The sequence below is a fragment of the Balaenoptera ricei genome, chromosome 16 (genome assembly GCF_028023285.1).
Source record: "Balaenoptera ricei isolate mBalRic1 chromosome 16, mBalRic1.hap2, whole genome shotgun sequence".
Lineage (NCBI taxonomy): Eukaryota > Metazoa > Chordata > Mammalia > Artiodactyla > Balaenopteridae > Balaenoptera > Balaenoptera ricei.
In genome coordinates, this window is record NC_082654.1 from 62,153,294 (window position 1) to 62,178,790 (window position 25,497).

General features: G+C 37.6%; 1 protein-coding gene across 1 annotated transcript in view; it reads left to right on the forward strand.

The window, feature by feature from the left end:
* The window catches only part of MICU1 (mitochondrial calcium uptake 1), a 215,202-nt gene that overhangs the window by 35,748 nt on the left and 153,957 nt on the right, over window positions 1–25,497 (forward strand). Inside the window, exons 2-4 of the mRNA XM_059900042.1 lie at window positions 1,310–1,471; window positions 5,620–5,794; window positions 18,255–18,417. Of these exons, the coding sequence (XP_059756025.1) occupies window positions 1,311–1,471; window positions 5,620–5,794; window positions 18,255–18,417 (499 nt within the window). The 5' untranslated portion in view covers window position 1,310. The remainder of the gene's footprint in view (window positions 1–1,309; window positions 1,472–5,619; window positions 5,795–18,254; window positions 18,418–25,497) is intronic.

Below are 25,497 nucleotides of genomic sequence, written 5' to 3' on the forward strand. Positions count from 1 at the left end.
CGGTGCGCTGGCCTCTCACTGTCGCGGCCTCTCTTGTTGCGGAGCACAGGCTCCAGACGCGCAGGCTCAGTAATTGTGGCTCACGGGCCCAGTTGCTCCGTGGCATGTGGGATCTTCCCAGACCAGGGCTCAAACCCGCGTCCCCTGCATTGGCAGACAGACTCTCAACCACTGCACCACCAGGGAAGCCCCCCAACTTTATCTTTAAGGGCAAGATTTAGCTCCAACTTTGGCAGTGGACCTAGGTTGAATGAAGGAGGCTAGGAGAAAGGTTTACTTAAGAGATTATAGGTATAGGTCCCAGAGAAGAATCAGTAACCACCTCGGTGATGTTAGGAGACAGCTAAATAGTCTAACTTGACCTGAACCCAAACAATAAAAGATATAGTTTTCTTAGTGTCTTGGGGTTGAGAAATGTACGTAAATGTTCAGAGCCAGTACCTGTATAATTTTCAACTTGACATTTTTCATATTAAAGTAAAATAGTTAAATATTTTAAGCAGCTGTAATGTAACAGGCTCTATGTTAGACTGTGTGTTTTCAAAGAGGAAAAGAATAATTTTGGCCTTAAAGGAAGCTCAGAAGCAATTATGTATATTGAGGGTTGCGGGGAGGCAAAGTTATGTATGAACAAATACGTGAATATGTGGATATACATACAAAGTGCAAGGTAATTTAAATCAGGAAGAAATAAACTATGCTTTGAGAAAATCAAACGGGAGAAGTATGGATACTTTGTGTGATTTGAATGAACTGCCACTACAAAAAGTCATGTAATCAAGAAGAAATGTCTGTTTCTCCTTCAGTCACCTGCAGATGGCCTTACAGTGAGTTCTTTTGGTGTAGCACTTTAGTAAATTTCTCAGACATCCATGGCTACGTCCTCACCAGAGTGTCCGGATCTCAACCCTGTTGGGAGTGGCCCGTTTACAGATTTATTCCTTTTTTGTTGCTCTGCAACAGCCCTTTAAGTAGTGACTGCTCCCTGTATCTAATGTCTCTTTACCCCTTGGTACTTAATTGCCTGTTGTAATTAATAATGCTTTATATTAAATTTTCCCTGTTCAAATTACCATGTGGTTTCTTCTAATTGTACCTTGACTGATATATAAGGTTTATAAGTAGTAGTACTTTTCTCCTCTGATTGTTCTGAGGATTAAATGGGATAATACATAGTATTGCCAAGTGTTTAGAATACTGTCTGCCATTAAGTACTTAGTATTTGTTGGTGATGTTAATACTGTTATTATCATCATCATCACTGTCACTGCCACCAACTAGGAATAACATTTCTACTTTTTGTCCACAGGATGTTTCGTCTTAACTCTATTTCTGCATTAGCAGAGCTGGCAGTGGGCTCTCGATGGTACCATAGAGCATCACAGCCCACCCAGATCAGGCGACGGCTGATGATGGTGGCTTTTCTTGGAGCATCTGCAGTAACTGCAAGTACTGGTCTCTTGTGGAAGAGGTGAGTGTTATCTGAGCATCCTGTTCCTGCATGTACTTTTATTCTTCCAGTTGTCTCTGTTATCTAAAAGGGATTGATTTCTGGCTTGACTTTGTATCAGAATTTCTTTGCTAAATCATTTGGCATTGATAATATTTGTCTATGAAATGAGATGTTTCAGGGAATTAAGCTATCATGTCAAAGCAACAAATAGGAAATATTCTGCTTCAAGGTCTGCCTGTCTTTTATAGGGTGAAAAAGAAGTTGGGAGGGGTATAATAAACAGAGTCCATGGCTTTTTATTGGCTGAGTCCTTGTCAGGAAAGAAGAGGTGTCTTTCTTCTTCCTGTTGGGCTCTGCTATCATTACAGAGTGTGAGAGCTCCCCCTGGCTCTAATTGAGGTTTCTGTTTATTAATTTTTTACATTTTCCCCTTTTGACCAAGATCTTTCTCTGAAAGCATTGCTGATCAAGAACCAGGTTTTCTACTGTCAGTGAGTTTTCATATTTCAGTGCCAGGGAGGAACTTTCCTGGATCTAATGTCTGACGTTGGAGAGGAAGTGCACAGATTGGAAACCTGTTGAGGTCACATTTGAGTAACATGGAGGTGTAAGAGGGAGAACTCTCATGCACGTTTTATCTGAAGTTCACTGTTACCAGGATCATAGACGTTGGAAATCATCTGAAACATTGTCATCATTAAAGGTTTTGGCAACACATTTCCAACAGGCCTTGTCCAGATATCTTGGGATAGCTGTCTCATCAGATGTTGTCTCCTTCAATTTCAGGAAATCTTTGGTTTCAGGTCACCAGATGACGTGCAGGTCCAGTCAGGGTTTGGCGCTTTCTTTAGGTTTGTGATGTGAATCTAATAGTCTCTTCCTTGGAGTTTGGCAGCACAAGGGTTGGTTAGCAGTACCCGATAGAGGCCTCTCCAGCAAGCTTGAAGAGAGTTCTTCTGGAGATGTCTTTTCCAGTAGACAGCATCTCCAGGTGCAAGGTGTGATGCTTAAGGTCTTCATCTCCAAAGAGTGCACTGTGAAAAGATTGCTTTACCAAAGCATGATTAATTTTAATAGAAGCAATTAGGTCTTTGGAATATTGGAGTATCTCTTCTTTTATCATTTGTAGGTCAGAAGAAGCAGGAGACAAGTGCATTGGGCATCCTGTGACTGTTTCAAAGGGTGAGAGTTTATGAGTTCCAAAAGGGGTGGATCTGAGATTTAGAAGGACCAATGACAATGCTTTGGCCAAGGTATTTGGAGGGCCTCTACAAATTTTGCCAGTAGAGTCTTAGTAATGCCTTTAGTCCTTTTCACTAAACCAGAGGGTGGTAAGCACAGTGAAGGTCTTGTAAAACCAGCCTAAATTACATGTTAAGGTTCAGTCACTAAATAGTGTAGGAGGTTGAAGGAATAGAGTCATTACCTTGGCTGAGTAAGTAGGAAAAATCTTTATAGAATAGATTATCAGTTTCAATTTCTAGTTAGCCCAAGGGGCCTTTACTGAACATTCAGTTTTTTTCTTGCTGTTCATAATAGGATGAACATGGGAAGCCCATCAGATGATTTGTCTTCATGTAGAATTTTCTTTCAAGTGCAAGTTTTTATCTAAATACCTGTTTGTGATTCTTTTGGTCTCACATTTCTTCTTTCAGTGCATTTTTGTTGTTGTTGTGGTAAAAAATATGTATAACATAAAATTCACCATCCTGCAGTATAATCTTTAAAAATTGTGAATCACTGTATTATATACCTGTAACTTACTGTACATCAACTATACTTCAGTTTTATACAGTAGGTTCTTATTAATTATCTATTTTATATATAGTAGTGTGTATATGTCAGTCCCAGTCTCCCAATTTATGCCTTTCCCTACTTTCCCCCTTGGTAACCATAAGTTTGTTTTCTACATCTGTGACTCAATTTCTGTTTTGTAAATAAGTTCATTTGTACCCTTTTTTTTTAGATTCCGCATACAAGCGGTATCATATGATATTTGTCTTTCTCTGTCTGACTTACTTCACTTAGTATGACAATCTGTAGGTCCATCCATGTTGCTGCAAATGGCATTATTTTGTTCTTTTTCATGGCTGAGTAATATTTCATTGTATATGTGTACCACATCTTCTTTATCCATTCCTCTGTCGATGGACATTTAGGTTGCTTCCATGTCTTGGCTATTGTAAATAGTGCTGCAGTGAACATTGGGGTGCATGTATCCTTTCGAATTATGGTTTTCTCCAGATATATGCCCAGGAGTGGGATTGCTGGATCATATGGTAGCTCTAGTTTTAGTTTTTTAAGGAATCTCCATACTGTTCTCCATAGTGGCTGTACCAATTTACATTCCCACCAACAGTGTAGGAGGGTTCCCTTTCCTCCACACCTTCTCCAGCATTTATTGTTTGTAGGTTTTTTGATGATGGCCATTCTGACCAGTGTGAGGTGATACCTCATTGTAGTTTTGATATTCATTTCTCTAATACTTAGTGATGTTGAGCATCTTTTCGTGTGCCTGCTGCCCATCTGGATGTTTTCTTTGGAGAAATGTCTCTTTAGATCTTCTGCCCATTTTTTGCTTGAGCTGTTTGTTTGTTTTTTTTTTTTAAGAGATACTTTTTTTTTTTCTCCCCACCACGTGGCATGTGGGATCTCAGTTCCCTGACCAGGGATTGAACCCGTGCCTGCCCCCTGTGATGGAAGCACAGAGTCTTAACCACTGGACCTCCAGGAAGTCCCGGATTGTTTGTGTTTTTGATAGTGAGCTGCATGAGCTGTTTGTATGTTTTGGAGATTAATCCCATGTCGGTCACTTCGTTTGCAAATTCTGTGTTGATTGATAGAAATTTAGGTTTCTCCCACATCTTGGCTACTGTGAATAATACTGTACTGAACATGAGAGTGTATATATCTCTTTGAGATCCTGATTTCAGTTCCTTGTGATGTGTAACCAGAGGTGGGATTGCTTAATCATATTCTAGTTAGAAAACTAACATATTCTATTGTTAGATTTTTGAGTATCCTCCATACTGTTTTCCATAGTGGCTGTATCAATTTACTTTCCCACCTACAGTGTACCAGGCATCCCTTTTCTCCACATGCTTGCCTACACTTGTTATCTTTTGGGTTTTTGTTTTGTTATTTGTTTGTTTGTTTGTTTTTGAGCAAAGCCATCCTACCAGGTGTGAGGTGATATCTCATGGTGGTTTTGATTTGCATTTCCCTGATGATTATTGATGTTGAGCACCTTTAATCAAGTTATTTATTTTGTTGCTATTGTGTTGTAAGAGTTCCTTTTATACATTTTAAATATTAACCCTTTATTAAATATATGGTTTGCAAGTATTTTCTTCCAGTGTGTAGATGGTCCTTTCATTTTGTTGATTATTTCCTTTGCTCTGCTGAAGGTTTTTAGTGTCAGGTAATCCTGCCTGTTTTTGTTTGTTACCTGTGCTTTTGGTGTCATATCCTTTTTATTTAAGGCTGAATATTATTCTATTATACAGATATACCATATTCCCTTTATCCATTTATCTATCGATATACATTTGGGTTGCTTCCATGTTTTAGCTGTTGTGAATAATGCTGCTATTAACATGAGTGTGCAAAAATCTCTGAATGACCCTGCTTTCAATTCTTTCGGATATATAACCAGAAGTGGGATTGCTGGATCATATGTTAGTTCTATTTTTAATTTTTTTTTAAAAAAATTATTTATTTATTTATTATTATTTATTATTATTATCTTTTTGGCTGTGTTGGGTCTTCGTTTCTGTGCGAGGGTTTTCTCTAGTTGCGGCGAGCGGGGGCCACTCTTCATCGCGGTGCGTGGGCCTCTCACGTCGTGGCCTCTCTTGTTGCGGAGCACAGGCTCCAGATGCGCAGGCTCAGTAGTTGTGGCTCATGGGCCCAGTTGCTCCGCAGCATGTGGGATCTTCCCAGACCAGAGCTCGAACCCGTGTGCCCTGCATTGGCAGGCAGATTCTCAACCACTGTGCCACCAGGGAAGCCCCTATTTTTAATTTTTTGAGGAACCTTTTCATGTAGAACTTTTCACGAATTTCATTGCTGTTGCTCCTGCTAAGCTTTATCTGAAAATCTTTATTTGTTTAATATGATGGACCTCCTTGATTGATAGATTTTTTTTTTTTTTTTTGCATATCCAGGGCCCTTGCACAATCTCCACCATCTGTAAACAACCTAAAGAGTGAACTTGGTGATAAAGGGAAGAGTAAAGATGAAGGGGAAGATTGTAACCACGAAAAAAAGGCTTCAGGTGTTTGTCTTGAGCCTTATCCAGAAGAGAAAAAGAAGAAACGTTCTGGATTCAGAGACAGAAAAGTATGGAACACAGTCTTATAAATTAATTAAAACTATAGTTAATTCTATTTTAGAATAATGCTGTTGAGTCTTTTATCATATATTTCAGATGGTTTATATTCACTTTGAAGTTATTCACCTCTTTGCTATTTTCCGGCATGTTCTAAGGCAAATGTACTCTTTGAATGTGAAGTTAATTGGGATAGTGAAAAGGACCTAGGATTGGTAATCAGGATTAGCATGTATTTTCTTTGTTCTTTCAATTCAACCACCTGAGGTGATTATTGCTTTTTAGATCTTTCTGATGCTGAATGTTTTCATATATGTGAAGTTGAGTCTGTGATATACTGATTTGTCATGATGCCAAATTGTAAAGGCAGAATAAAATCTCTTTGGAAATATATAAATATTTCCAAAAAATCAACTAATTTTGAGGACAGCATAAACTCAACATAATTCCGGCATTTTATATCTTTAACACAATATGCTGTTATACAGTTTTACCTGAGAAACGTTTAGCTCCTCTGTAATAATGCCTATGATATTGGGCATTTGAATTCAGCAGACCAGTGACGAAAAGGCAAAAGGCTTAATTTCTTAGACATTTTGCATGTTAACATTGAAATTCAGGGAATTACCTTTACTTGCTAAAATATAGCTAATTAATGCAACAAGATAATTTGAGTTACTTTGTGTGTGTTGTGGGGGTGTATAATTGCAAGCAAGAGAAATTTGAGAAACTTGGATCTTTTATTTGGATGAAGCTATTAAATATGTCGTCTCATTTCCAAATCCACTTCTGATTAAACTGAATTTGAACAAAAGTTATGTATCACAAGTTAATTATCTATCATGCCATTTTTTCCAAAATGATACATTTATTTAATCTTTTGCCCTGAGTGAATTTGAGGAAAGTTCAAATTTATCTTGCACAATCAGCTTTACTTATAGTCAAACTTTACATTTTACAGTGTTGGGCAAAAATGACCCAAATAAATGTTTATTTTTGAATCTTCCATTTTCTGCTCCCACTTTCTGCTTAGCAGATGACTATATCTTATGCTTCACAGAAAAAATGAAAGCTATCAGTGTAATTTACTTAATTAGTAGCTCCCAGAGTTATAAAACCTTTCTAATCTATATCTGAAATAGTTCTTATTTCTTTCACTGAAGTCTCAGTGAATGGGTAACCATTCCATGTGTCATTTTGTCTCCCCAAGAACCTATTTAAAAACGTACTCTTTTTCTATCCCGTTTTCTTTTCTTTTTTTTTTAAAATTTATTTATTTTTGGCTGCATTGGATCTTCGTTGCTGTGTGCAGGCTTTCTCTAGTTGTGGCAAGCGGGGGCTACTCTTTGTTGCGGTGCGTGGGCTTCTCACTGCGGTGGCTTCTCTTGTTGCGGAGCATGGGCTCTAGGCGTGCAGGCTTCAGTAGTCGTGGCACGTGGGCTGAGTAGTCGTGGCTCATGGGCTCTAGAGCGCAGGCTCACTGGTTGTGGCATATGGGCTTAGTTGCTCCACGGTATGTGGGATCTTAGCGGACCAGGGCTCGAACCTATGTCCCCTGCATTGTCAGGCAGATTGTTAACCACTGCGCCACCAGGGAAGCCATATCCGTTTTTAAGAATTTTGTTTAATTAAGAAAAAAAATTTTTTTTTGGCCACACCTTGTGGCACGCGGAATTTCCCTGACCAGGGATTGAACCCACATGCCTGCAGTGGAAGCGCTGTGTCTTAAGCACTGGACTACTAGGGAAGCCCCCAACTTCATTTTTTTGCATGTGGGTATCCAATTTTCCCAACATCATTTGTTGAAAAGGCTGTCCTTTCTCCATTGAACGGTTGTGGCACCCTGGTCAAAATCATTTGATGATGTGTCTGAGGGTTTATTTCTGGGCTTTCTTTTCTATTTGTCTGCTCTATATGATTGTCTTTATGCCAGTACCACATTCTTCTTATGACTGTAATAAGTTTTGAAATCAGGAGGTTGGAGTCCTCCAACTTTGTTCTTCTTTTTCAAAATTATTTTGGGTCTTTGGAGTCCCTTGAGATTGCATGATGGACACATAAGTTGTTACCGTACCTTGGCAATTGTGAACAGTGCTGCAATGAACATGGAGTACAGATATCTCTTTGAGATGCTGATTTCATTTCCTTTGGATATACACCCAGAAGCTGGATTATTGGGTCATGTGGTTCTATTTTTTTTAATTTATAAATTTATTTATTTTATTTATTTTTGGCTGTGTTGTGTCTTCATTGCGGTGCGTGGGCTTCTCATTGTGGTGGCTTCTCTTGTTGCAGAGCACGGGCTCTAGGCGTGCAGGCTTCAGTATTTGTGGCTCGCAGGCTCTAGAGCACAGGCTCAGTAGTTGTGGCACACGGGCTTAGTTGCTCCGCAGTATGTGGAGTCTTCCCGGATCATGGCTTGAACCCGTGTCTCCTGCATTGGCAGGCGGATTCTCAACCACTGTGCCCCCAGGGAAGCCTGGTAGTTCTATTTTTAATTTCTTGAGGAACCTCCATACTGTTTTCCCTAGTGACTGAATCAATTTATGTTCCCACCAACAGTGCAAAAGTGTTCCCTTTTCTCCATACCCTCACCAACACTTGTTAAGATCTCTTATCTTTTTTAAAAAAATTTTATTTTATATTGGAATATAGTTGATTAACAATGTTGTGTTACTTTCAGGTGTACAGCAAAGTGATTCAGTTATACATATACAAGTATCTACTCTTTTTCAAATTCTTTTCCCATTTAGGTTAGTACAGAATATTGAGAAGAGTTCCCTATGCTATACAGTAGGTCCCTGTTGGTTATCTATTTTAAATATAGCAGTGTGTACATGTCAATTCCAAACTCCCAGTCTCTCCCTCCTCCCAGCCCTTCCCCGCTGGTAACCATAAGTTTGTTCTCTAAGTCTGTGAATCTGTTTTGTAAATAAGTTCATTTGTGTCATTTTTTTTTAGAGTCCACATATAAGTGATATCAATAATCTCCAAGTCCATCCATGTTGCTGCCAGTGGCATTATTTCATTCTTTTTCATGGCTGAGTAATATTCCCTTGTGTATATGTTCCACATCTTCTTTATCCATTCATCTGTCGATGGACATTTAGGTTGCTTCCATGTCTTGGCTATTGTAAACAGCGCTGCAGTGAACGTTGGGGTGCGTGTATTCTTTCAAACCATGGTTTTCTCCAGATATATGCCCAGGAGTGGGATTGCTGGATCATATGGTAGCTCTATTTTTAGTTTTTTAAGGAACTTCCATACTGTTCTCCATAGTGGCTGTACTAATTTATATTCCCACCAACAGCGTAGTAGGGTTCTCTTTTCTCCACACCCTCTCCAGCATTTATTGTTTGTGGACTTTTTGATGATGGCCATTCTGACTGGTATGAGGTCCTCATTGTAGTTTTGATTTGCGGTTCTCTGATAATTAGTGATGTTGAGCATTTTTCATTTGCTTTTTGGCCATCTGTATGTCTTCTTTGGAGAAATGTCTATTTAGATCTTCCACCCATTTTTTTATTTTTTATTTTTCCTCATGCCATGCAGCTTGCAGGATCTTAGTTCCCCGATCAGGGATTGAACCTGTGCCCTTGGCAGTGAAAGTGTGGAGTCCTGACCCCTGGACCACCAGGGAATTCCCTGTTTGTTTTTTTGACAGAGCTGAATGAGCTCTTTGTATATTTTGGAGATTAATCTCCGGTTGGTCGCTTTGTTTGCAAATATTTTCTTCCATTCTGTGGGTTTTCTTTTTGTTTTGTTTATGGTTTCCTTTGTTGTGCAGAAGCTTTTAAGTTTAACTAGGTCTCATTTGTTTATTTTTGTTTTTATTTTTATTACTCTAGGAGGTGGATCAAAAAAGATATTGCTGCAATTTATGTCAAAGAGTGTTCTGCCTATGTTTTTCTCTAAGAGTTTTATAGTGTCCAGTGTTACATTTAGCTCTTTAATCCATTTTGAGTTTATTTTCGTGTATGGTGTTAAGAGAATGTTCTGATTTAATTCTTTTACATGTAGCTGTCCAGTTTTCCCAGCACCTCTTATTGAAGAGACTGTTTTTTCTCCATTGTATATTCTTGCCTCCTTTGTCATAGATTAATTGACCATATGTGCGTGGGTTTACTTCTGGGTTTTCTGTCCTGTTCCATTGATCTATATTTCTGTTTTTGTGCCAGTACCACACTGTTTTGAGTACTGTGGCTTTGTAGTATAGCCTGAAGTCAGGGAGCCTGATTCCTCCAGCTCCGTCTTTTGTGTCTCCACACAGGTCTTTTGTTTCTCCATATAAATGTAAAATTTTTTTGTACTAGTTCTGTGAAAAATGCCATTGGTAATTTGATAGCGATTGCATTGAATCTGTACATTGCCTTGGGTAGTATAGGCATTTTGACAATATTGATTCTTCCAATCCAAGAATCTTCTTTCTCAATGTAGGCATTTATTGCTATGAATTTCCTTTTAAAACTGCTTTTGCTGCATCCTATGTTTTGATATTTTGTGTTTCCATTTTCATTCCTCTCAAGATACTTCTTAATTTCTGTTTTCATTTCTTCCTCGACCCGTTGGTTTTTCAGGAATGTGTTGTTTAATCTGCACATATTTTGAATTTTCTAGTTTTCTTCTTTTTGTAGTTGAACTTCAGTTGGATACCATTATGGTCAAAAAAAGATACTTGATATGATTTCAATTTTCTTAAATTTATAAAGCCTTGTTTTGTGACCTAACATGTGATCTCTCCTGGAGAGGGTCCCATGTGCACTTGAGAATAATGTGTATTCTGCTGCTTTTGAATGGAATTTTCTGTAAATGTCTTCGAGTTCATCTGGTCTAAAATGTAGTTCAAGTCCAATGTTTCCTCATTTATTTTTTATTCAGATGATCAGTTCAAAATGGGATATCAAAGTTCCCTACTATTATTATATTGCTGTCTTTTTCTCCCTTCAGTTCTATTAATATTTGCTTTATAAATTTAGGTTCTGTCTTGTTGGATATAAAACTGTTTATAAATGTTTTATCCTCCTTATGAATTGATCTTGTATAATTATATTATTCTCTTTTTTGTCTCTTGTTATAGTCTTTGGCTTAAAGTTTATTTTTTCTGATATAAATTTACCTACCCCTGATTTCTTTCAGCTTCTGTTTTCATGGAATATCTTTTTCCATTATTTCCCTCCAGTCTGGGTGTGTCCTTAAAGCTGAAGTGAGTCTCTTGTAGGCAGCATATAGTTGGATTTTTTTTTTTTTATTCATTTAGTCACTCTGTGTCTTTGATTTTAGAGTTTAGTCCATTTACATTTAAGGTAATTGTTGATGAATATGGACTTATGATTGCTATTTTGTTATTTGTTTTCTTGGTGTTTTGTAATTCCTCTGTCCTTTTATTCCTCTCTTATTCTCTTCCTTTGTGATTTGATTTTTTGCAATGATATGCTTAGATTTCTTTTCGTCTTTTGTGTTTCCAGTATAGGCTTTTGCTTTGTTTGTACCATGGGGTTTACATAAAGCATCTTATATTTATAACAGTGTATTTTAAGCTGATAACTTCCAACATATACAAAAACTCTATATTTATATACTCCCCCCCATATTTTATGTTTTTCGTGTCACAATTTATATTTTTTATATTGTATGTCCATTGTAAAATTATTGTAATTATTTTAATACTTTTCCTTTTACCTTTCATATTAGAGTTAGAAATGATTTACCCACTACTATTAAAAATTAGAGCATTCTGAATATATTTACCTTTACCAGTGAGTTTTATATCTTGATATGTTTTCCTGTTAATAATTATTACATTTTTGTTTCAGTTGGAGGAATTAATTAGCTCTTTAACATTTCTTGTAAGATTGGTCTAATGTTGATGCAGCTCCCTCAGCTTTTGCTTATCTGGAAAAGTCTTTATTTCTTTTTCAATGCTGAATCATAACTTTGCCAGGTAGAGTTTTCATGGTTGTCAGTTTTCTTCTTTCAGCACTTTGAATATATCATCCCCTTCCCTTCTGGCTGCAAAGTTTCTGCTGAAAAAATTTGCTGATAGTATTATGGGAGGTTCCTTTGAATATAACAAGTTGCTTTTCTCTTGCTTTTATGATTCTCTCCTTGCCTTTAACTTTTGACAGTGTGTGTTTTTTTGGATTCATCCTGTTTAGAACTCTATAGGCTTCCTGGATCTGGATATCTGTTTCTTTCCCCAGGTTAGGGACGTTTTCATCATTATTTCATTGAATAAGTCTTCTGTCCCCTTTTTCTTTTTTTGTAATTTTTATTTTTAATTCATTTTTTTATTGAAGTATAGTTGAATCACAATGTTGTGTTAATTACTGCTGTATAGCAAAGTGACTCATTTACACACACACACACACACACATATATATATATACATATATATATATATATATATATATATATATGTATATATATATACATACACACATTCTTTTTCAAATTCTTTTCTATTATGGTTTATCACAGGATATTGAATATAGTTCCCTGTGCTATATAGTAGGACCTTGTGGTTTATCCATTCTATATATACCAGTTTGCATCTGCTAATCCCCAATTCCCAATCCAACCCTCTCCCACTCTGCCCCCTTTTTCTTGTTCTTTCTACTTCTAGGACCCCTTTAATGTGTATTTTGGTTCACTTGATGGTATTCCATATGTCCCTTAAGATATTTTTATTCTCTTTCATTCTCTATTCTTTTGGCTCCTCTGTATGAGTTCCACTGTTTGTCTTTGAGTTCACTTATTCTTTCTTCTATGTGATCTAGTCTGCTGTTGAACCCTTCTATTGAATTATTCAGTTCAATTATTGTATTCTTTAGTTCTGTGATTTCTGTTTGGTACATTTCTATCTCTTTGGGGTTTTTTTTTTTTAATAAATTTATTTATTTATTAATTTATTACTTTTGGTTGCATTGGGTCTTTGTTGCTGCATGTGGGCTTTCTCTAGTTGCGGTGAGCGGGAGCTACTCTTTGTTGTGGTGCGCAGGCTTCTCACTGCGATGGCTTCTCTTGTTGCGGAACTTGGGCTCTAGGCACGCGGGCTCAGTAGTTGTGTCTCGCAGTCTCTAGAGCGCAGGCTCAGTAGTTGTGGCGCATGGCCTTAGTTGCTCTGCGGCATGTGGGATCTGCACGGACCGGGGATCAAAACTGTGTCCCCTGCATTGGCAGGCAGATTCTTAGCCACTGCACTGCCAGGGAAGTCCCTATCTCTGTGTTTTAATTCTTTTTTTGTTCGTGCATTGTTCTTCTGACCTTGGTGAGCATCTTTTTATAATTGTTATTTTGAACTCTAGATCATGGAAATCACTTACCTTTGTTTCATTAAGGTCTGTTTCTGGAGTTTTAACTTGTTCTTTTTTGAGAACATATTTGTCTGTTTCCTTATTTTCCTAGACTTTCTGTGTTGGTTTCTAGTCCTTAGATGAAACAGCCATCTCTCCCTGTCTTGGCAGAATGGTCTCATGTAGGAGATGAACCTTGCCAGTCAGCCTGGCCCAAGCTCTTGATTGTCTCTAAAACCTTTTTGATTGTCCAAGTTGCCTTCTTTGTTTTTGGTGCCTCCCTGTAGTTGAGAGTGTGCCAAGACTTGTCAGTGTCCCAAAGCAGAGGATCACAGTCAGCACTTAGATGCATGTTGATTGGAAGCTGGCTTTTCAGGCAACATCTGGGAAACTAGCTAGTTAAGCTCCTTCCAGGGAGAAACTGGGAGATGGAGGTTTTTGTCTGCTTCCCCTGAGCTTGGCCCAGGTGTATAGCCATAGGGTTGTCCTCCTGCACCCATTACAATCTGCTTCTTTTTTTGCTACAGTCCTGTGGGACTCAGGAATGCAAGCCCTGTTGACTTGCAGAGCCAGGTGATTCAGGGACTTATACCTCAGATGACAGCTAATAAAGCTGAGGTGCAGACGTGTGTACAAGCTCCTTCCAGGGAGATCCTAGCAATTTGGAGTAGGCTAGATGGAGAAATTGGATGAGGCATCCACTCTCTTCCCCAGTCCCCATGGAGGGTGTCCGCCAGCCCTTAGATGTGTGCTAAATTAGAAGCCTGACCTTCCGGCAGCAGCTTTTAATATGTGCAAATAGACCTTTTTCAAGGGAAGACTGGGAGGTAGGTGTTTTTTGCCTTCTTCCTCTGCACTGATCCCTGGGGCAACAGAGACTCTGAGTTCTCCAGAGCCTGTTAAAAACTGTTTCTTTGTTTTCTGTAGTCTTGTGGATCTCATGGATGGAAGTCCCATTGGCTTTCATAGTAGTTGTTTTGGGGGCCCATCCTTCAAGTGGGAGTCTTACAAGTTGGGGTGCTAGATGTAGCATCCAAACCCTTTACTGCTCAGGGAGAAGCTGGAGGCTGAGAGTTCCCTCCCATTTGTATGGCACTGTGCTAGAGGTGGGATTTATGGCAAGAGTGTGTCTCAGTCTTTCCTACCAGTTTTGATGTCGGTACTTTCTCGTTGACCCAATGTATAGGCATTGTTCAGCTAGTTTCTGAATTTCTTTCAGAGGGAAATACTCCATGTATAGCTGTACATTTGGTGCATCCATGGGAGATGGGGAGTTCGGGAGCTTCTGATGTCGCTATTTTGGTTTTGGAATGGCATCTTCATATTAAGAAGCCAAATTATTTAGTTCAGTACAATTGTAAATACTTTTAAATTGATTGATAGGTGAACATGAATAATAAAAGACATAAAATATGCTCTATATGCCAAACAAAATCCTTAGGAACTTAGGTGACTAGAAAACCCAAGTAAGTTTACTTATTATACACATAACAGAACAAATGAAAAATGGAAGGAAAGTAACATTTATTGAGCATTTTCTGTCTTCCAGGCATAGTATATGTACATACATGTGTACACATGTAAATGTGTGTATGTTTGTGCATATATGTGTGTATGTACACACATATACATGTGTGCACACATACATACATATATACTTAATGCTTGAACCAACTGAGTAACTTGTCTAAAGTAGTATAGCTGGTTACTTACAATAGAAGGAATCAAATATAAGTCTGTGTAACTCTAAAACCCTTGCTCTTTCCATTGCATTCTTCTAACATAACATGTTTTGGTTACAAAATTTTGCTCATGGTGTACCCTAGGTCAGTTAACATCATGCCATTTCAGATTTCTAAAGGTGATCCTGAGCCCTGATTTTTTACTTTATCTTTTTTAATGGATATTACTAGTTTGCTAGTTTTCCACTGAATGGAAGTGATGTTAGCCATTTCTAGACCTGGCACATAATATCTCCCAGAAGGTTTTTCAATGCCCTTTCTCCCTTTCTTGCAGGGTGGAATGGCCATGAGTAGAATTGACCTTGGAAGCCACATGTTGGCTGCTTTCATCTTGACGTTGGTTCTTTACTTTTTTTCCAGGGGTTGTAGTTGTCAGGCTGTGAACTGTAGAGCTGAGAGGGACCTATTTCTCCCAGGCACAAATATTGGGGATGGACTGGGGGTCTTTCATCCAAGTTGGTCTGGGCCCTTTCTGGGATCTTCTGAGCTTTCCAAGAGGCTCCAGAAACAGAGGCTGCATCTCAATGCTGACTTCCCTTCACATGAGCCCCCTAAGCCATCAGGGGAAACTGGTGAAAAATGGGGGTTGGGAGAGGCTCCATCCAAGCAGACTCAGAGTGGGGGCAGATCAGGACCCTTGTCTCTGGAGCTCCAGATGCGGGTAGGAGCAAGGATCTTGGATGCAGTAAAATGCCCAGGGCAGGTAGTGTGAGCCCAACTGTGTTGCGTGGCATTAGGGTAGGGTAACTAGGCACAGGATGGGGGTGTGTGGAGGGGGTTTTGGCTGGCTGGCTGAAGGCATGGATCTGGGAAGTGCCAGCAACCTGGCCTATCCACCCAGCCTATCCGCCCTGCCATTTCTCATAGTAGTTGATTGCAGCTACTATTTGGCTACTCTTGTGCATTTCATATAGGAAATATAATGCTGAACTCTGATACAAGTAAGTCTGGCTGTTTTAGTGAAGACAGCTGTCTTAACATGAAACTCAAGAATGTTTTAAGTAGATGATTGAATGTAACTATTATAATTTCCTTAGTAAATCTTTTCACCAGGCTAAATGTTCCAAAATTCTTCAACAGTTTTCTATATATCTTAGCTTCCAAGCCTTTGTTATCTTAGATGCTATATTTTAAACCCTTTATATAATAGTTGTTAGTGTTCCTTTAACATGACTACTTAAAAGGAGGCAGCTCCATATCAAATTGTGTGATATGGTCTTTAAGATACATTGCTAAGTGAAAAAAAGCAAAAATATACTATACAGTATGTCTATACTAAACTCTTACCAGTGCGGGAATGGAGAAGGTCTATCTCCTCGACCTATTATTTCAAACTAAAACTAATTAATGATATTCAGCAGCATATTTTTTTGGTAACAATCAAGGATCTGATTTTCAGTCTGTAAACCATTGACTTTTAAGTTGTTATTTTTCTATCTTTATCTTATATATGATTGACTTTTTAGTTTACAAAGCCATCTTTGGCAGTAGCTGTAGCCCATACCCTAAATATTGTAAACCGATTATTTTTTGTTCTATAGCTGGTATGACCCAGCAGATAGTTGTAATTAAATATAAAATGCCTTTGATTTAAGACTCATAGCTAAGTCTTAAGGCTGCTAAGGGAGGGATCCCCAACCCACGGGCCACTGACTGGTACTAGTCTGTGGCCTGTTAGCAGCCGGGCCTCACAGCAGGAGGTGAGCGGCAGGCGAGTGAGTGAAGCTTCATCTGCCACTCCTTGTCATTTGCATTACTGCCTGAACCATCACTCGCATTACCGCCTGAACCATCCCCCCACATTGCTCTCATTACTGCCTGAACCATCCCTGCCCCCCCAGCTTTTTGTGTCTTCCACAAAAGCGGTCCCTGATGCCAAAAAGGTTGGGGACTGCTGTGCCAAGGGACTGCTTAGTGTGTTTGCCACATGCCAAATCTATTGAAAATTTTTCTGAAATCAGTATTCAGACTTTAATGCAAATTAGCATTAGAAAGGTTCCTGTCATGTATAGTTACAAATTAGCATTCCTTTCTTATTGGTTGAAAGCACATCTCATAGTGGAATTGAGACCATTTTTAAGCGGCTGCCATCAGTGACCTCAAAGTGACCATCTAGCCAGAAATGACAGTTACACTAATAGCTGTGTTAATAAGGTAAATTAAAACATTAATAATGTTTTTTTAAATATAGTGAATTGCTTTATAGACATTGAATTCACTGGATTTTTAGATCATATTGCCTTGACACATTTTCTAACCAGTTATTTATAAGATACTATTTAATGTTGGTTAACTCAACATATAAAATTCAGGTATGAGAGACATCTTTTCACCAAAGTACTGTGTAGGCTGTAGAAGAATATTATGCAGAAGATACAGTATTTTGTATGTTTCGTGTACAGAATGGGGGCTTGGGTGCAGGATAAGGAAACAGGCTTTTATATTAACATTATAATCTTTTAATTAAACGTATGCCATATATAATTTTGTTCCTATTCAAATATTTGCTTGTGTTCTTCCCAAGTCTACTCTTTTCTAAATATGCTATATTTAAATGTTATCTGAAAGTCTACATTTTTAAATTAATTAGTAATTAATTAATTTGGTCACGCTGCATCTTAATTACAGCAGGCAGCCTCCTTAGTTGCAGCTCACTGGCTCCTTGTTGCAGCAGGCAGGCTCCTTAGTTGTGGCAGGTGGGCTCCTTAGTTACAGCTTTCCCGCTCCTTAATTGTGGCGCACGGACTCCTTAGTTGTGGCACACGAACTCTTAGTTGCGGCATGCATGTGGGATCTAGTTCCCTGACCAGGGATCAAACCTGCGCCCCCTGCATTGGGATCGCAGTCTTATCCACTGCGCCACCAGAGAAGTCCCTGGAAGTCTAATTTTTTAATCAAAAGTAAAAGTCTTATTGCTTCAGACCTGTTAATAATTGAGTTTCCATGATATGTAATTTTATTTTTTTGTGCTATTGTGTAATGTACTTTCTGTTTGAAGGACTGTTAGCTATTCAGATCTGTGAAGTCCCACGTCTGTTTTGTTTTTGAAGTCAAGAAATTGCATGGAAGTAAAAACTGTAAAATCAGTCCCTTTTTAAAAACTCGGTAGGTATTTAAAAAATGATAGGCTCCCATATATATGGTATTATACTCTTTTACTGAGACCTTTTGAATTCTTTTATGACATTTTTCAATTTTGCTAGCTTTCAATGATTTAAGAAATTAGAAAATATTCAAAATTCTGAAGAAAACTTATACAAGCATTGCCTCAATTGGAGTAGGAATCGTATATCACAAGTGTTTGAGACACAAGTAATTTCTAATATAAAAAAATCCAGTTAGAGAAAAAAAAGATATAAAATTGCCCCCCAAATAAGAGAATATACACGAAAATGAGATGCTTAATACAGTAACACTCTCTGAATTTCCAATTTTAGGTGATGGAATATGAGAATAGGATTCGCGCATATTCCACACCAGACAAAATCTTCCGGTATTTTGCCACCTTGAAAGTAATCAGTGAGCATGGTGAATCTGAAGTGTTTATGACACCACAAGATTTTGTGCGATCCATAACACCCAATGAAAAACAACCAGAACGTAAGTTGCTGAAGTGAAAAATAAGATTGTGATATTTATTTCTTTATATGCTTCTTTGTTTCTCTATGTATTGCCTAAACTGTATAAGTCCATGTAATAATTATATTCACTATGTAGCTACTGAATGTTAGGCATTATGCTAGGGTTTAGGAGTAGAAAAGAGGAGCCTGTAATCTAAAGCGCTAAGGAGATTATACACCTCTGGCTGAGAGTCATTGCTTGTAATTAGACTGTTCCTGAAGGCAATGGATTACAGATGTGACTGCTGTCAAGTTACTCTTTGGTGGGATAGACAAAGACAGTAACAGGTAATTTCAGGAATGTGGCAATTTGTTAAAGAACTGGTGCTATGGCAGTATAAAGAAGGGACACTTAACTCAGTCTGGAAGTTTAGAGAATGGTTCTAGAGAATACATCTAAATTTGAATAAAAGTTAGACAAACAAAGAATAGAGGAAAGGGTGTCTCATTTAGAGGAAATGGCCGAACAAACAAGTTGTGAGGAAAGAAAATAAAGGGCTTAATATTGTAAGTTAAAGGTAATTATTTACAAATGTATATGGGAGACGTGGTGGAAAAAATGACAGAGTAGGGAGCTTCAAGAATCAATTCTTTCACTGAAGCAATCATTATGCTGCCCAAAATGGATGGAATCAACTTTTTTTGGATCACTGGAATCTAATAAAAAAGTTATAGCAACCAGTGAACTGCTTAATGAAGAAAGAAGCTGTTAAATTTTGGAAAGAAAGTGTCCTGGCCTTTTGTTTACCTGCCTACCATGCCCTGTTTCCCAGCTTAGCAGCAGCCATGAGGATGGCAGCCTCCATTCCTCGTTTGGCTTACTAGTGATGGGGAGATCACTGGGAGGCAATATAGACTATTTCTGCAAAAAAAATGGTTGTGCATTTTGACTCATCTGGTAGTTTCCTGAGCTACCAGCACAAAGGCTTGCCTTTTGTTTCACCCACCTCAAGCTGAAGTACCTTTCCAGGTGTCATCTACTGAAAAAATTTAAAGGCATATACCACCTGTAGCCATTGGGCCAAGAGAGGGCAGATGGGACCAGCAGCAGACAGACTGAAAAGCCTCTGAAGGAGGAGGCTGAGGATAAAGACATTTCAGGGAATAAGAGCTTTCAAGGGCTACTGCCTGGGGAATCCAGAGTGATGCTCAGGCCAGACACATACTTGGAAAAGACTTGAGTGGGCTTGTATAGTTGTGGTCCATGCAAGAAGCAGGTGAAAGTTAAGGTGGAGTTGTAGGAGAATCTAGCTAAACATCAAAAGAAGGCCCTAGCTCAGAGCCAATCTACAAACACTAGGAGAGCTGGGTTCTGTTTTGTTTCGTTTTTTCATTCTTTTTGCCTCCAACATTTAAGGAAATCTCTGAGGTCACTTGATGGCTGCTTAGATAATAGAGCAGAAACTTCAATGATGACACATAATGAGGAATATAATCTTTGCAAAAATAGTTTGGAAAAATCACTAAACAAAGTGATGACTGTGGTCCTCAGCAAGTTACCATGTCAAACCCTGGGAAGAAGGGAGAATATGATTTCCAGAATTACCACATTGCAATATTCAAAATATCTAATTTTCAATTTAAAAAATTGCATGGCATATCAACAATAATCAGGAATGTATGACCCATTAATAGGAAAAAAAAAGAAAGAAATTGACAGAAGCCATTCCTGAGGAAACCCAGGCGTTGCACTCACTAGACAAAGACTTTACATCAACTATCTTAAATATGTTCAAAGAGCTAAAGGAAACCATAGACAAAGAACTGTAGGAAGTAGGGCGTATTATGTATTAATAAATAGAGAATACCTATAAAGAAATAGAAACTGTCAAAAGGAATCAAGTAGAAATTATTGAGCTGAAAAGTAAAGTAAATAAAATGAAAAATTTACTGAAAGAGTTCAACACAGATTTGAGCAGGCAGATAAAAGGACCAGAAACTTGCAGATAGGTCAATTGATGTCCAGTCTGAGGAGCAGAGCAAGAAGAATGGATAAAAATGAATAGAGCCTAAGATACTTGTGGGACAATATCAAGTGTATCAACATACGCATATTAGGAGTCCCAGAAGGAGAAATGAAGGCATTTCTAGATAATCAGAAGTGGAGGAAGTTTGTTGCTAGTAGACATTCCCTATAAGAAATGCTAAATGAAATCCTTTAGGCTGAAATGAAAGTATACTGGATAGTAACCAAAGTCATACAAAGAAAAATTTTAAATGATAAAGACCAGTAAAGGTAACTACATAGGGAGATATCAGTATTGTTTTATTTTTGGTTTTTAACAACCTTTTTTTCCTGTATGGTTTAAAAGACAAATTTGTAAAACAACAATTTAAATATGTTAATGTTGATTCAAACTAGATTTTTTTCAATTTAAGATGTTAATTGTACTCTTCAGGTTAACCACTAAGAAAATAACTAAAAAATATACAGAAAAGGAAATGAGGAGGAAATAGAAATAGTACACTAGAAAAAAATCAATCAAACACAAAAGAAGGCAAGATTGGAGGAATCCAGGGACAAAAAAGATATGACATATAGAAAACAAATAACAAGATGGAAGAAGCAAGTGCTTTCTTATCCTTAATCACTTTAAATATAAAAGTATACTCACAAGTTAAAAGACAGAGACTGACAGGAGAAAAAAGTATGATCTAATTGTATATTGTCTACAGGAAACTCACTTTAGATCCAAGACACAAATAGGTTGAAAATGAAAGAGTACAAATAGGTTGAAAATGAAAGAGTACAAATAGGTTAGAAATGAAGGGTACAAATAGTAAACAAAAGAGAGTTGAGGTGACTATACTTATATCAGACAAAATAGACTTTAAGTAAGAAATTGTTGCAAGAGACAAAGAAGGACATTGTGTATTGATAAAAGGGTCAGTTCATTAAGTAGTTATAACAGTGCTAAATATATATACCCACCAAATGAAAGACCCCAAAATATGTGAAAGACTGACAGAATTGAAGGGAGAAATAGTTCTACAATAATGGTTGGAGACTTCATAACCCTTTTTCAGTAATGAATAGATCATTTAGTCAGAAGGTCTTTAAAGAAATAGAAGACTTAACACTGTAAACCAACTAAACCTAATAGACATGCATAGAACACTCTACTCGAGCATTAGAATACATTTCTTCTCAAGCACACATCAAATATTCTCCAGAATAGACAGATAGACCATATGTTAGGCTACAAAACAAATCTTAATAAATTTTAAAAGATTAAAATCATACAAAATATCTTTTCTGATCACAACAGAATGAAACTATCCATCAATAACAGAAGGAAAAATAGAAAATTTATGAATATGTGAAAATTAAACAATACATTCTTAAACAACCAATGGCTCAAAGAAGAAATCACAAGAGAACTTAAAAAATACTTTGAGATGAATGAAAAAGAAAACAGAACTTAGCAAAACTGATGTGATGCTGCAAAAGCAGTGGTCAGAGGGAAACTTATAGTTGTAAACACCTACATTTAAAAAGAATAGGGCTTCCCTGGTGGCGCAGTGGTTAAGAATCCGCCTGCCAATGCAGGGGACATGGGTTCGAACCCTGGTCTGGGAAGATCCCACATGCCACGGAGCAACTAAGCCCGTGTGCCACAACTACTGAGCCCGCGCTCTAGAGCCCGCGAGCCACAACTGCTGAGCCCCCACGCCACAACTACTGAAGCCCATGTGCCTAGAGCCTGTACTCCGCAATGAGAGAAGGCACCACAATGAGAAGCCCGCGCACCACAACGAAGACCCAACACAGCCAAAAATAAATAAATAATAAATAAATTTTAAAAAAATGAAATAAAAAGAAGAAAGTTCTCAAATCACTTTCCTAACTTTACACCTTATGGAACTTAAAAAAAAAAGAGCAAACAAAACCCGAAGATAGCTGAAATAAGGAAATAATGAAAGTTAATACAGAGATAAATGAAATGGAGAATAGAAAACAATAGAATCAATGAAACAAAAAGATGGCTCTCTAAGAAGATCAACAAAATTGAGAAACATTTAGGTAGACTGACTAAGAAAAAAAGAGAAGAGAAGCCAATAACTAAAGTCAGAAATGAAAGTGGGGACATTACTACCTACTTTACAGAAATAAAAAGGATTATAAGATAATACTGTGAACAATTATATTCCAACAAATTGGATTACCTAGATGAAACAAGTTCCTAGTAATACACAAACTGCCAGAAGTGAAAAAGAACTCTAACAACTCAACAAAAAATTAAACAACCCCATTAACAAATGGGCAAAGGACTTGAATAAACATTTCTCCAAATAAGATATACAAATGGCCAATAAGCAGATGAAAAGATACTTAATGTCATTAGTCACGAGAGAAATCCAAATCAAAACCACGATATACTATCACACAGGTTGGCTCTAATTTAAAAGCAAACAAGTGTTGGTGAAGATGTGGAGAAATTGAAGCCCTCATATGTTGCTGGTGAGAATGTAAAATGGTGCAGCCACTATGAAAAACAATTTCTCAGAAATGTAAGTAAAAAATTACCATATGACCCAACAATTGCACTACTAGTATAAACCCAAAAGAATTGAAAACAGGCACTCAAACAAGTCCTTGTATATGAATGTTCATAGTAGCACTATTCACAATACCCAAAAAGTAGAAACATCCTAAATGTCCTTTAACAGATGAATGGATAAACAAATTGTGATACAGACACACAGTGGAATATTATTCAAATGTGGATGAACCCTGAACCAGACACAAAAGGCCACATATCATATGATTTCTTTTTTTTTTTCATTTTTATTTTATATTGGTATATGATTTCATTTGTATGAAATATCTAGATAGATCCATAGAGACAGAAAGCACGTTGTTGGTTGCCAGCAGCTGGGTTGGGGGAATGACTGACTGCTTAATGGGTACAAGGTGGGTTTTCTTGTTTTTGTTTTTGTTTTAGAGTGATGAAAATATTTTGGTACTAGGTAGAGGTGGTAGTTATGCAACACTATGAGTGTAGTAAATGCCACTGAACTGGACACTCTAAAATGGTTATTTTATGTTATTTGAGTTTCACCTCAATTTAAAAAGGGAATAAAGAATATATGGTCAGTTCTCATTATTTGCAAATTTTGTATTTGCAAATTTGCATGCTCACTAAAACTTACTTGTAACCCCATAATCAGTACTTAATGGTGCTTTTGCAGTCATCTGTGGTTATGCGCAGTGCAGCAAAAAACTTGAGTCACCCCGTGTACATGTTCCCAGCTGAGGTCAAACAAAGTAATGCTCTGCCCTTTTGTTTCAGCTTTCATATGTGTCCTTTGCTTTGTTTATTTAGTGCCATGTTTTTAGAATTTTTGTGCTTTATCTTGGTGATTGCTGTCCCTCTTCCCCCCACCCCATGTAGTATTGACGTGCTGTCTAGTGTTCTTAAACATAAAAAGGCTGTAATGTGCCTTAAGGAGAAAATATGTGTGTGAGATAAGCTTTCTTCAGGCTTGAGTTGGCCATGAGTTCATTGTTAATTAATCAAGGATATATATAGAGAAAGAATGAATCAAATATATATATAGATATATCAAATATGTATGGAAGGAGGGGAGAGAGAAAAAGGTGTCTCTAAAAAAAAACACACATAAAATAAGTCTGTGTATTGATTGGTTTAAAAAAAAACTTGTGACCAGAGGATCATAGGAACCTAACCCTGTATTTCCCCTAGGAGTAATAGGTCAATATTCACTGATTCTTTGTTCATGGCAACTTTATAGAACATAACTCTCACAATTAGTGAGAATCAGTCATATATGTTACGGTAGTAGGCTATGAAAAAGAAACTATGTGTTGTAAGGAAGGCATCCTAAAGGGGGTGGCATTTGAGATGGGTTTTGAAAAGTGAATAATAATAGTTCATTGTATACATGAGCGGGCAGAGGCATCACTCAGAGTGAGTAAATTGTGTGGTCAGAAATACAGACATGTGAAATAACAATGTGAGCTTGGGGAACCAGAAACAGTTACGGTGTTTTCTAACCAAGGAATTTATAATGTTTTGCCCATGTTTATTAACATTCACATATCTCTAGGAAAAATGAAATATTCAAAGGTGCAGGAAATTTACCGTATATTTAAATTTTTTTCTTAGGGAAATTTTCAAACATAGAAAGTACAGAGGGTAGTATAATCAACCCATATGTACCTGTCACTTAGATTCAACAACTATCAACACGTGGCCAACCTTATTTCATCTATAACCTTCTTACTTCTTCTCCTCACCCCAGATTGTTTTAAAGCCAATTTAAAGCAATTTTAAAGACACCTCTGTATGTGTCTCCAAAAGATAAGTACTTAAAAAAAAAAAACAATAGTAGTACCAGTAATAACAATAATTTTAAAATATTACAGTAATTTCTTTTTTTTTTTTTAAAGATCTTATGTGGCCAATTTACTAGTTTTTTTTTAAATTAATTAATTCATTTTTGGCTGTGTTAGGTCTTCGTTTCTGTGAGGGCTTTCTCTAGTTGTGGCAAGTGGGGGCCACTCTTCATCACGGTGCGCGGGCCTCTCACTATCGTGGCCTCTCTTGTTGCGGAGCACAGGCTCCAGTCGCGCAGGCTCAGTAGTTGTGGCTCACGGGCCCAGTTGCTCTGCGGCATGTGGGATCTTCCCAGACCAGGGCTCGAACCCATGTCCCCTGCATTGGCAGGCAGATTCTCAACCACTGCACCACCAGGGAAGCCCTACAGTAATTTCTTAATAGCAAATATCTAGGCATCGTTCAAATTTCCCTATCTAAAATATATTGTTTACAGTTGATTTGTTCAAATCAACCTCCAAAAATGGTCACACGCTATGTTTGATATCTCTTCAGTTTTTCTTTATGGGTTTTTCTTCTCTCTTTTTCTTCTTGCCATTTTTTCCTTGCCATTAAGCAAGACAAGTTTTATGCCTTGTTTCACATCTCTCAGCCCAGCTTTTACCTTTTGCTCAGATTATTGCTGCAGCATTTAGCAGGATAGAGATATAGCCTGACAGGAAAGACCCTCAGCTACACTATGTATCTCTTGTTTCTGC